Genomic DNA, 12528 nt, shown 5'->3' with positions numbered 1-12528 from the left:
CAAATTCCAATTTTATTAGTTTTTGTACATATGACCAGTGTTTCTTTATGTAAAGAGAAGCAATTTCAGCTGCGTTTTTTCTCCTCTTAGATATATTAAGGTAACATGGTTACACACTGGTATATGCTTCGACTTTATTCAATTAGAAATAAATTCCTGCAGCTCGTTTCCTATCAAGGTGCATACAACGGTATAAGTTCGTGTAACCAGTTCTCTCTAGACACTGGGCTCATACTTAATCTGTTGCTACTCAAATGAATATAAGGACAAGTTAAATGGGCTCAGTTAAAAGACTTGTGAATACCTTCCAAACAGACTGAAACCAAAACTAGGTAGGTGGTCAGATAATACAGTAAAACAAATATCTTTATGTAAACAATTCTTTAAATTTGTGTAGCGTGTCTCATACTTTGCAAACATTGCATAAAACATTTTATCTTCAGTTTATTTTTTTAAGTTTATTTATTTATTTATTTTGAGAGAGAGAGAGGAGAGAGAGATGGAGAGGGAGGGGCAAGAAGAAGGGAAGAGAGAGAATCCCAAGCTCAGCATGGAGTCCAGCTTGGGGCTCAATCTCACCACCATGAGATCATGACCTGAACCGAAATCAAGAGTCAGTTGCTTAACCAACTGAGCCACACAGGTGCCCCAATTTTATCTTAAGTTTAAATATTAATATTGTAGGGGTGCCTGGGTAACTCAGTTGGTTGATGGCCCAACTCTTGATTTTGGCTCAGGTCGTGATCCCAGGGACCTGGGATCCAGCCCCGCATGGGGCTCTGCACTGAGCATGGAGCCTGCTTGAGATTTCTCTCTCTCTCTCTCTCTCTCTCTCTCTCTCTCTCTCTCTTTCTCCCCACCCCCCCCTTTGTTCCTCCCCTACTTGCACACATGCTCTCTAAAATTAAAAAAATAAATATTAATATTATATAAACTCTGTAGTTTGGAACAATCATCGATAGACTTTGGGCAGATATTAGACCCCAGTGTGTCCACCCTTCATTTCCCTCCTACTCCCAGATGTGACCAGTATTTGGAATTTTATAGTTATTCTTCAGAGCTTTACTATGACTCATCACTAAGTAGTGTTTTGTCAAACTCTGCCTTTTTTGAGCTTTTCATGAAAAGATAGGAATAGAATTACCTGGAACACGGTCGTCACTGATTTCCTTGCCTCAGTCTGTTTCACACATGCAGGCATCTGTGGCTGGGGGTGACCCAATTTACTCATCCTTTCCAGTGCTTATAGTTTCGGGACTCTTTCATGTGTGTTTTCCTGGCGTGGAAAATGCTGCTCCTATCATTCTTGTCTCGATTTCCAAGTGGCAGTTCATAACAAATTCTCTACACATTGGAGAAAAACTACTGGAGACTATGGATAATTTCAAATTTATAGGAAATGCCAATGGGATGTGTGAATCAACACTCCCACTATTCTTGCATAAGATGATTGACCACACTGCAACTGTTGAATATTTGCCTATATAGTCCATGTGAAACAGGATTGCCTCGTGTGTCTTGCTTTTTACTAATTACCAATAATATTGAGCACTTTGTATGTCTTTCGTCTGTGTAATCTTTATCATTTTCTTACTTTTAATTCATTTGTATGTTTATTGGTTTCTTCTGATTTCTTCATATACTCTGGATATGCATTTTTTTCATTTGTACGTATTGCAAATATTGTCTCCCAGACTGTGGTTTATCTTTGTACCCCCTTTAGTCTACATTTCAGTGGCCTGTAATTAGTTTTAATAATTTCTCATTCTCGGGGCGCCTGGGTGGCTTGGTCGGTTAAGCGTCCGACTTCGGCTCAGGTCATGATCTCGCGGCCCGTGAGTTCGAGCCCCGCGTCGGGCTCTGTGCTGACTGCTCAGATTCCGGAGCCTGTTTCAGATTCTGTGTCTCCCTCTCTCTCTGCCCCTCCCCTGTTCATGCTCTGTCTCTCTCTATCTCAAAAATAAATAAACGTTAAAAAAAAAATTAAAAAAAAAATAATTTCTCATTCTCTTCCTTTGTAGCTTACTATTTTTTCTTACGTAAGAAAACTCCCCATATTCCAAAGTCACAAAAACTTGCCGTAACTTCTAAGAGTGTTCTAGCTTCCTCCTTCACGTAAATCTTCAGTAAGTTGATTATCATACATGGAGTTGACAGATTTATTGCTCCCTTTTAAAGAATCCTTGGTTACTGTCCATGTGTTAACGTATCCATAATTTTTACCACTGGGCAGCAATGCCTGCTTCGTCTTCTTGGTAAAATATGATGATATTTGTATTTTATAACATGGAAACATTTTTATCCCTGAAACGAGCTCCAGTTTTTGGTAGGTATCTAATAAATTGAGAATTTATACTGTCCAATATCCCATTTGTAACTTAGTCCTCATTCAAAACTGAGTTTTCTAGTTTTTTATGATCACAGTCATGGTTTCATGGACACGTATATGTATCAAAGCATTTATGCATAAGGAGAGCCTGGGTGGCTCGGTCATTAAGCATCCAACTCTTGATTTCAGCTCAGGTCCATGATCTCCTGATTCAGGAGATCGAGCCCCGCATCAGGCTCTGTGCTGACAGCAGAGTCTGCTTGGGATTCTCTCTCTCTGCCCTGCCCCCACACTTCTCTCAAAATAAAGAAACTTTAAAACTTACTTATATATCTGAATTTTATTTCATTTAACTGATTACTCAATAAACCTAAAAAGTTGGCTTGATCCCAACCTTTCCATTTCATGCAGTATGGAGCTTGCACAAACTTACTAAAAATAATCGTAAAGGTTTCCAGTTTTTTCACATGTAGGAATTTAATACATGATAATTATGTGCCTCTTAGAAGTTAAGTAGAACCCGCTTGTAAATCTGCACCTGACAGGCCTTTATCGGGAGCCCATACATAGATAGGCACAAAAAAACCACTACAGCATGCAGGGAGACAGGCACTGACACTCCTGCCTGGACACAGGGACCATCATCACCAGGATGATGGAACACATGGAACCTATCAGACAGGCACATGTGGCCCTGCAGACAAAAATACAGAATCACCCAGCCTTCATCACTGGAAATACCGATGGCACCCCCAAGCACACATCCTAGGCACACCCTCAGAGATAAGGGTCCCAGAGGAAGGAAGACTCTCCCAGAGGCACACACAGCTCAGGCCCTCAGCACACCCCTCCCCTCGCTTTGTTTCTTCTTTTGAGGAATCACCACCATCCGCACAGTGCGTATTTTTTTACATCCTTTGTATTTTCTGTATCCTAGAACGTCCGCTTCGAGGGGATTGTGATATTTTGCCTGTTCTGTTCACGACGGAACCTATACTACGATCGGTTACAGGGGAAAAATCAAGAAACACCCATGGACTGTCCGGGCCCAACAGACGCAAGAACGCAGGTGGTGGCGCACCACCGTCGTCGTCGAGCTACACCCACTGCAACTTCCGGAAGTGAACTGGTTTTCGCGCCCAGCCCACGCGGCAGAGGCCCCCACACCCAAACGCAGGTGCTTCAACCAGCCTGGTGCAGAGGGGCGTTCCTGAGCCATCCCTGGCCACCTAAGAACTGACGAACGGGGACTCTGGGCCCCTGAGGCTCCGTGGTCAGGCACGACTGCGACAACGATGCCCCAGGCCCTCCCAGAGAGCTGCGATCCTTCCAGGAACAGGCCCTTCTTCACTCGCGTCTGTCCCCTCGTTCAGCCACAGGCCCTCCACGGCCGTCACCTCTGACGCCATCGCCTCGGCTGCAGCGTCCTCCTGCACCCGTCGCGAGGACTCCGTCGGACTTCAGGGGCCTTCCCCGACAGTCGGCGCTGTCCGAGCACAGGAGGATGCGAGCGGACGGAGGCCTCAGGAGCTAGGGCCACCGGGCCAGCCGCCACTAACTCACGGCCCACCAGAAGCCGGGGTTGGGGGACGGGGGACGGGACTCCCACCCACCGCTTCCGTTACCACACCCGCCTTGAACCCCTTCGTGGGTCGCCACCTCCAGTGGGTGCGCCTGCGCAGTTCAGCGAAGACGCACTCCCCCGAGTCTCCAGGACGCTTTCCACGCAGGCCAGCGCTGCATGCTGGGAAAAACCTGAGTGGCTGGACTCCCAGCATCCGAGGGGCCTCCTTTCGGAACTACGTTTCCCACAGGCCAATGGGCTGCGTCCTGTGCCGTCGAGGCTCCACTCGAGAAGAAGTGCGCGTGCGCCGTGGCTGGAGGCCCGGAAGACCTGCCCTGGAGCCTGAGGATAAGGGACGCGCGGTGGTGCGTAGTGGGCGTCTTGGGGGCGCAGAGTGTCAGACCTGAGCAAGCGGAGAAGTCCCTTCGGTGACTGTGGGGGAGTGGGTGTGACAAGCAGTTTTGAGACCCTGAGAGGTGTGATTGCACTTGCGGGTAATGAGATGTGTATGGGGCTGCAGGAGTTCAATGGGTGGGAGTCGTTTTGTACCCACAGCGTGTGTTCTGCCACCGCTTCTTCTTCCCTCTCAGCTCGCCGCCACGTGGGGCTGCTGCAGTGGTCCCAAGGGTTGTCGGGATGAATACTGGTGTTTCCCAGCAAGAAGGCGGGGCACTCGCTTGATGGCAGGTTTAGAGCTGGAAAGGCGTGATGCTGATGCCTAAGAATTCCAGACAGGCCCCGGAGAGTCACGATGCTGGTGCCCAAGGGTTAGGACGCCCCCAGGTAGGGTCCTCCTTGGGGAACAACCGAGAGGTCCACCTTCAGGTTTCAGAACCAGAGCGTTGCTAAAGGTCTGATCCAAAGAACCTGGTGTCAGATCAAAGATGGATTCCAGACGAGGTCTTACTTCCCTCCAGGTATGTGTGTGAGGCGAGGACCCTAGACAGTGTTTTCTAACTACTAACTGGCTTCCCAAAAGGGCCTGACAAGTCCTTTCCACATTATGAAATTCTTCCCAAGATACCAACGTGATGGAAATGTCTTGTTGTACACCTATGTATCAAGGTTGAGGAGAGTTTTAAATTTCCTCTAAGCATATGAAAGCAGTTTTGTTTTTTGGTTTGTTTTGTTTTGCTTTGGTGGCTGTTCGTTTTCTAGTAATTCAGTTTTAATACACATATATCAAAATTCATTATTCTAAGTGTAGTTCTATCAGTTTTCCAAAATGTACAATTGCACTGCAACAATCAAGATACAGAACGCTTGATCACCACCCAAAAAACTCATGGTGCCCATTTGTAGTCAGCACCCGCACCCTTAACCCCTCATCTGTTCCAAATCTCTATACCTTTGCCTTTTCCCAAAGAATGGCACATAAATGGAACACTATGTTGCCTTTTCAGTCCTATGTGTAAGTTGTGGTGTCATATTTGTAAAATTATGTATGCTTACTTTACAGAGGTATTCTGAGTTTTAAGTTTTTGAACAATACCCATCATGGTGGTGGCCTATATTATACATTCAAAGTGACAGATTTCATTATTATTATGAACCATGTGAGATCAGAAAAGACTGTGCTCCGTTGCTCAACTTTTTTCATATGTACGATGATAGAGATGATGTGAGGTGGGTGGGGGTCAAATGAGATACTAATGATTATCAAATCACACTAATTCCTTATTTTAAGAGGTTTTTGTTTGAGAGAGAGAGTGCGCATGTGCACACAAGCAGGGGAGAGGCAGAGGGAGGGAGGGAGGGAGAGAGAGAGAGAATCTTAAGCAGGCTCCATGCTAAGCATGCAGGGCTCCATCCCATGACCCTGGGATCATGACCCAAGCTACAATCAAGAGTTGGATACCCAACCCCCAAATCACATTAATTTCTGTGACACTGTGAAAATATAAGTTAACATGGAGAAATGGACAGATTAGACTTTATTTGTTCTTTAATCAAGCAAAATGCTGTCACATTTTTTTCTCTTCCCTAACGTGCTAGAAATATATCCATATAGAACTTACACCTGTGAAAAGTAGAATGGGGCTTTTGGACTTTGTGGATCATTAAAACAAAAACCTTCCACCTTCTATAAAAAGCATTAAAATTTTCCCTGCTTGAGAATATCAAGTATACCTTTTTTACTAAATTGGAGTATTATTCAAAATGGTACCAACTGCAGATCATCTCAGTTTTTCATAGATAACTGTCCCCCTACTCATAGCTTACCTTGCTTCTGCCAGAAGGTTACAATCGACTTGCGTTAATTCACTATACTCATAAGACCATGATGGGGTAGAACTGTGCAGATGACCATAATGCTTAATCAAATTAAGTGCAACCTATGGTTTTCTGGAACAAATTGTGTGATTCAGTCTACAGTAGCAGCAAAAATATTTCAAGTATATAATACAACTTACCTTTTTTTCCCCATAAGAGTATTAAACACCCACACCCTATACTCTGCATAACTGGGAAGAATCTGGCCCCAAATACCCATGTCCAAATTCATGGAAACATATCACATGCTTTAAAACATTAACCATTACAAACATTAAGCTGAACCAGACCTATACCTTTATTTTTATGGAGAATCATTATGGTTAACTACATGAACACACGACTGTCCATATCATTCTCCACTATTTACAAACAGTGAATATTTGAAACAGTGCTTATTAAAGGCCTATTAGATGATGGAAATATAAATAAATTAATGATGAAGTCTTCACTCAATGAGTTTCTTATCCCCCACAAAAAACTACACACTGGAATCCCTGCATTCTCTATTAGCTCCCTTGTCTTTGTTTCCTTCCCAAACTTCTTATGAGCCTAAGTTTTACCACTTGTTAACCACTACTTTTTTCCCATAAAAACATAAACACGAAGACTGCAACAACCTGTGTGTGTTTCCTGCCTCTCCATTCAACATAAAACAACATAGAGTACATTGGTTACTTTTGACTATAGCTGTTTAAATACTGAGCCTACAGCACATGGCATATATGGATGCTCAACATTAGCATCAAGTAAATAGTACGGTCTCTGAGTAGTAAGAGCTTGAAACCTGATTATGTCTTTGTCTCCTGCTGTCTTTGAGATCTCTGGTAATTTATGTAAACTTGTATTTCTCAGTTAACTCATAAAAGGGCATAGTATATTCCCTGTCTCACAGAGTTTGCTGAGGAGTAACTGAATTTCTATATGTAAAATGAGTTACTCAATGAAAAATACTAAAAAGCGTCCGATGCAGATTGCAGTGTATACAGAAGCAGCCCAAACAACCCAGAGTTGGCCTGGCAAAATAAAGAATCTCACACAACACCATCATTAGACAACACCATTTGGTGACCAAACTGGATCAAGACAAAAACAAAAACAAATGCACTCTAAATAAGTCTGTAAAAAGTAAAAAAAAAAAAAAAAAAAAAAAAAGTCCCCAAACTCCCCTCTTCTTGTTAATAAAACTGACTGCTGCTTCTTTAACAATTAGTGTTATCACCACTCCATTCTTCTTGCCTTCTGGATTGAAACTTAAAATTCTCAATGATGAAATTACATTCAACTCCTGATAGCATCCAATAGAGAGCAAATCTCAGCTTCCTTGAACATAACCCAAATCAACTAATACAAGCAGAAGTCCTATGATAAGTCTTTTTTAAACACTGGTTTAACCCACAATCATTAATGGTGTGTTTCTAGAACTCAGTACACCCAACATCTTTTACCACAGGTGTGATCCTGGTGGTCTTTCTCTAGAGGACACCAACAAACCATTAATGTTTCACTGTTATTAATAAGAAGTTATATTAATGACAAAAACTTGAAGTATATAAAAATAAAATTTATCTGAAAGAAAAATGCCTAAACTTGTATGCATCTGACAATATTGACTAAGAATTTATAATGTTCAATTTGACAAAGTTACAAAAATCTTCACAAAAAAAGGCCAGCAAACTAAATCTACCAACATCTTAAAATGATTATACACCATTACCAAATGGTATTTACCCCAGGAATGCAAGATTGGCTTAACATTGAAAATTAAGTTAGGGCACCTGGATGCCCAGTCAGTTAAGCATCCAACTTCAGCTCAGGTCATGATCTCACAGTTCATAGGTTCAACCCCCACGTCGAGCTCTGTGCTGACAGCTCAGAGCCTGGAGCCTGCTTCAGCTTCTGTGTCTCCCTCTCTCTCTGCCCCTCTCCAACTCATGCTCTGTCTCTCTCTCTCTCTCTCAAAAATAAATAAACATTAAAAAAAATTTTAAGAAAGATAATACACCATATGAACATCATAAAAGTTAAAAATCACATGATAATCTCAATAGACATGGAAAAGCACTTTGGTAAAATCTAATACCACTTTATGATAAAAGCACTCAGTGAACTAAGTAAACTCAGTAATCTAAGATGAGAGGGAACTTTCCTAACCTGATTTTTAAAAATCCCAAACTAACATCATACCTAATACTGAAAGACCAAATGATTTCCCCCTAATAACAGAAACAAGATAAATATGTCTGCTCTTGCCACCTCTCTTCACCATTGTAATGAAGGCTCTATCCAGAGAAGACAGGCAAGAAAATAAAGGGCATCCAGATAAGAAAGGAAGAATTAAAGCTAAGTCTATTTGCAGATGGCATGATTTTTGTCATTAGAAAATCTTGTACACTAATTAGGACTGATAAACAACTTCAGCAAGGTTGCAGGATACAAGATCAAAAGGCAAAAATTAATTGTACTCCAATACTTTTGTAAATCAATGAAAAAGGATACAGGGTTTGGAAATAAACACACATACTTAAAGTCAACTGATTTTTTTTTTTTTTTTTTTTACAAAAGTGTTGAAGTAATTCAATAAAGTGTAGCCTTTTCAACAAATGGTGCTGGATCAATCATATCCATATGTAAAAAACAAAACAAAAAACTCATGCTGTTTACAAAAAACCTCAAAACTTATAATAGACCTAAATGCAAGATACAAACAATAAAACTTCTAGATGAAACAAAAGCAGGAATTTCACTGTGACCTCAGCTAGGCAAACATTTTTAAGAGATGACACCAAAAACAAGGTTCAACAAAATTAATGAATTAGAATTTATCCAAATTAAGCTACTTTCCCAAAGACACCACTGAGAACAGTAAGCCACAGATACCAAGAAAAAATTCTCAAATCACATCGCTGATAAAACATGTGTGTCCCGAACACATGAATTCTGGCAAAGCAATGACAAACACCTCAATGAAAAGTGTGACCTTATTTAGAAATAGGGTCTTCAGATGTAATCAAGTTAAGAAGTCATTAGAGTGTGTCCTAATCCAACATGAATTGTGTCCTTGTAAGGCAAGGATAAAACATACAAAAGAAAGACACACAGGGAGAATGCCATGTGATAACAGAGGTAGAGGTTGGAGTGACGCAGATCAAGGCAAAGAATGTCTAGGATTGAGGGCTTGCACCAGAGGCTAGGAAGTGACAAGGAACGATTCTATACACAGTCACAGAAGAAGCATGGCCCTGCTGACAATGATTTCAGGCATCTAGTCTCTAAAACTGTGAGAATAAATTTAAGCCACTTGCTCGGATGGTCTGCCCTACATTCTGGAAATGCATGCCTTCTTTTTCATGTAACCCTTCACAAGAGTTTTAATTGCTTCAGGTAATAGTCATCAAAGCTGGCTTCCATCACAAAAAGATAAATCACTTCCTTTTTGACATTTTGAGGGTGATCCATGAAAAAGGATGTGAGCCCAGAATGCAGTAGCACACATGAGCTCTATTCAGGCAATACTCTGTCAGGTTTGCCTGTAGGGAAAGTCCCTCACAGCATGAGGCCGTCCAGAGGCAATGGCAGGGGAGCTACTACCCAGAAAGGGAGGTGCACAAGAGAACTCCCAGGGAAGAAGGGTATCAGAGACTTACATGGTTGGGTGAGGTCGCTCTGCAGCCCAGATGGAAGTCTTTGGATCAGAGAGTTCCAAAGGGCAGCAGCAGCCTGGGTCTTTCATAGCTACAGGGATTACCCTATTTATGGCTAGCAGCTGTTGGGCAAAGTTTCATGGGGTAGGCATGAAAAGCTAGCAGGCTCTAAATAGCTAAAAATGCACTTATTTGAGCTATGTTTAAAACAGATAAGTAAAAAATTGAGTTTGGCACCACTGGGCTTTTGAACCACTGGTTTACAATGAAGAAATAAACCACGGAGGGACAATATACAGAGGCCATCTTTGTCTCATGTATACAGAACCTCCAGATGCTATGTGCCTCCAGCTAGAAATACTGAAATAATATCTAAATTATACTCGTCAAAATATCAGACCCGAATACGGTCACACCTGTAGATCTAACTTGCAATTACTTGCAAATATAAAGAACAGAAGATGTTAAAGAACAGCATGGAGATATAATTAGAAGACCCATTCTATAAAAATTTCTACATGATTTATTCAACAATTACATTACAAAGAAATACATGCTAAGGGAACTATAGATTAGATACAAAGGAGATATTAAGTTGTAATGTATGGGTCTCATTAGATCCCAATGCAAACAATCCAACAGCAAAATTTTAAAATTATGTAAAAAACTAGGAACATTGACCACTGCCTATTTATTTGAATATATTAAGGATAACTGTTCATTCCAAAAATTTTAAGATTGAAATGATATACTGAGAACTGCTTCAAAATTATCCAGAGGAAGCCAAGTGTTGTAAAGAAAACTGATGGAAATTGTTGAAGGCAGGTAACAGGTATAACAGATTTTCCTAAACCATTCTCTCTACATTTACAGAGTTTGAATTTTTACAAAATAAAATTTTGTTAAGTTTATTCATTCTGAGAGAGAGTGAGCGAGTGAGCAGGAGGGGCAGAGAGAAAGGGAATGAGACAGAATCACAAGCAGGATTGGCACTGTCATCATGGAGCCTGATGCGGGACTCGAACCCATGAACCATGAGATCATAACCCAAGCCAAAAGCAAGAGTCAGTTGCTTAACCAACTTCGGCTCAGGTCATGAGTTTGAGCCCTACATCGGGCTCTGTGCTGACAGCTCAGAGCCTGGAGCCTGCTTCGGATTCTGTGTTACCCTCTCTCTCTGCCCCTCCTCTCTCTCTCTCTCTCTCTCTCTCAAAAATAAATAAACATTAAAAAAATAAAATAAATGATTAAGGTGCACCTGGGTGGCTCAGTTAATTTGGTTTCAGCTTGGGTCATGATCTCATGGTTTGTCAGTTCAAAACCCTGCTTGGGATTCTCTCTCTCCCTCTCTCTCTCTATGGATCTCTCCCCTACTCACTCTCTCAGCTCTGTCTCAAAATAAATAGATGAAAGAAAGAAGAAAGAAAGAAAGAAAAAGAAAGAAAGAAGAAAGAAAGAGAAAGAAAGGAAGGAAGGAAGGAAGGAAGGAAAGAAAGAAAAAGAAAGAAAGAAAGAAAACTATAAAAGGAAGTTTTGGTATGGTCTCTATAATTATGCTAATGCAACCCCTTTCTTAAAAGGATATTCAGATTGTGTGGTAGATTTTCCAATCCCCTGTGAAACAATCTAGCAATGTCCTCATGATAGCACAGTAGTAATTTTTCCTCCATTTTGAACCATGTGACTTACTTAAGCCAGTGCTATGTGAGCAAATGTTATGGCAGAAACCCTAAAATGTGCTTTTGGCTTTCCTCTGTTCCTCTAGTGTCTCATCTTGAAGAAGCTTCCCTGAGCTGGTGCTATCCATTCACTTTCAACCCCAAAATGGACATCTTAGATCAGAGCCAGTACAGCTTCCTGAAAACCCACCACTTGTCACAACCCACCCAAGTCAGACCTATGAACATGAAAATAAACACTTACTGCAGCATGTAATAAGCACAATCTGACTAATGGTTATTTGCACAATTGCAATTAATTACAACATTTGCACAATTAGCAAGATGTTGGACAAAATATGCTATTTATAAATAGAAATGATGTGCTCTGGAAGGTCAGAGAAGGAAAAGAAATTTATACAACTGACAAAGAACCAAGAAAGTCTTCATGCAGGAATGGTTAGTGAGTGCTTGCATTTTCCCATTTTGTGGAATCAGATGATATGAATTTTAAATATTTGGAAACAAAATGTTATTGAAATGATACAGAATTTAATTTTTTCTAAGATTAAGTTCAAACTGAAGTGCAAATTATTATCCTCTTGCCACATAGAAGTTTCTCTTCTATGTAGTGATCTACAGGAAAAACCAAATAACAAGATGACATTGTGTCAACCATATTACCTTATTTGCCCTTTGGAGATCCATTTCCGTGTCACCTGTTCATTTACTTTAAGAATGATCACAATCTAAAATACTTCATCACATGACAATTATCATTCAAGAGTTTATCTGAACCACCGTTGGTGTTAGAAACTTGAAGTAAAAAATCAACAGATAAGGAAAGAAACTTAGGTGTGAGAAATTCTAGAGAAGTCCAAATTACTGCCAGCAGGTGCTATGCTGTTAATCTAGGACTAAGCACTCTGTAGAATGTTGGAGCTCATGAAAACCTACTAAAAACAATTGTGAAGCTTTCTCTTTTTAAATATTTCGTTAGAATTTATTACAGTAAATATTTGACTCTTAAAAAGTTAAACACAAGTGACTCGTAACCAT

At 40.9% G+C, this 12528-nt stretch overlaps 1 protein-coding gene across 1 annotated transcript; it reads left to right on the top strand.

The window, feature by feature from the left end:
* The first annotated feature begins 3362 nt into the window (after positions 1-3362).
* Positions 3363-11733, top strand: LOC122213641. The gene is made up of 4 exons (XM_042927690.1): positions 3363-3450; positions 3663-4258; positions 4484-4676; positions 11577-11733. The coding sequence occupies exons 1-3, from the start codon at positions 3363-3365 to the stop codon at positions 4613-4615; spliced, it is 816 nt and encodes a 271-aa protein (XP_042783624.1). The 3' UTR covers positions 4616-4676; positions 11577-11733.
* Positions 11734-12528: the final 795 nt, after the last annotated feature.

Source organism: Panthera leo, chromosome A2, assembly GCF_018350215.1.
Source record: "Panthera leo isolate Ple1 chromosome A2, P.leo_Ple1_pat1.1, whole genome shotgun sequence".
Lineage (NCBI taxonomy): Eukaryota > Metazoa > Chordata > Mammalia > Carnivora > Felidae > Panthera > Panthera leo.
The sequence above is the reverse complement of the archived record's forward strand: the minus strand, read 5'-3'. Positions and strand labels throughout refer to the sequence as shown.

Coding starts and splice junctions, on each gene's coding strand:
- LOC122213641 (XM_042927690.1), top strand. CDS start 3,363: ATGGACTGTCCGGGCCCAACAGACGCAAGAACGCAGGTGGTGGCGCAC. Junction 3,451..3,662: donor ACCCACTGCAACTTCCGGAA/GTGAACTGGTTT, acceptor CGATCCTTCCAG/GAACAGGCCCTTCTTCACTC. Junction 4,259..4,483: donor AGGATAAGGGACGCGCGGTG/GTGCGTAGTGGG, acceptor CTTCCCTCTCAG/CTCGCCGCCACGTGGGGCTG.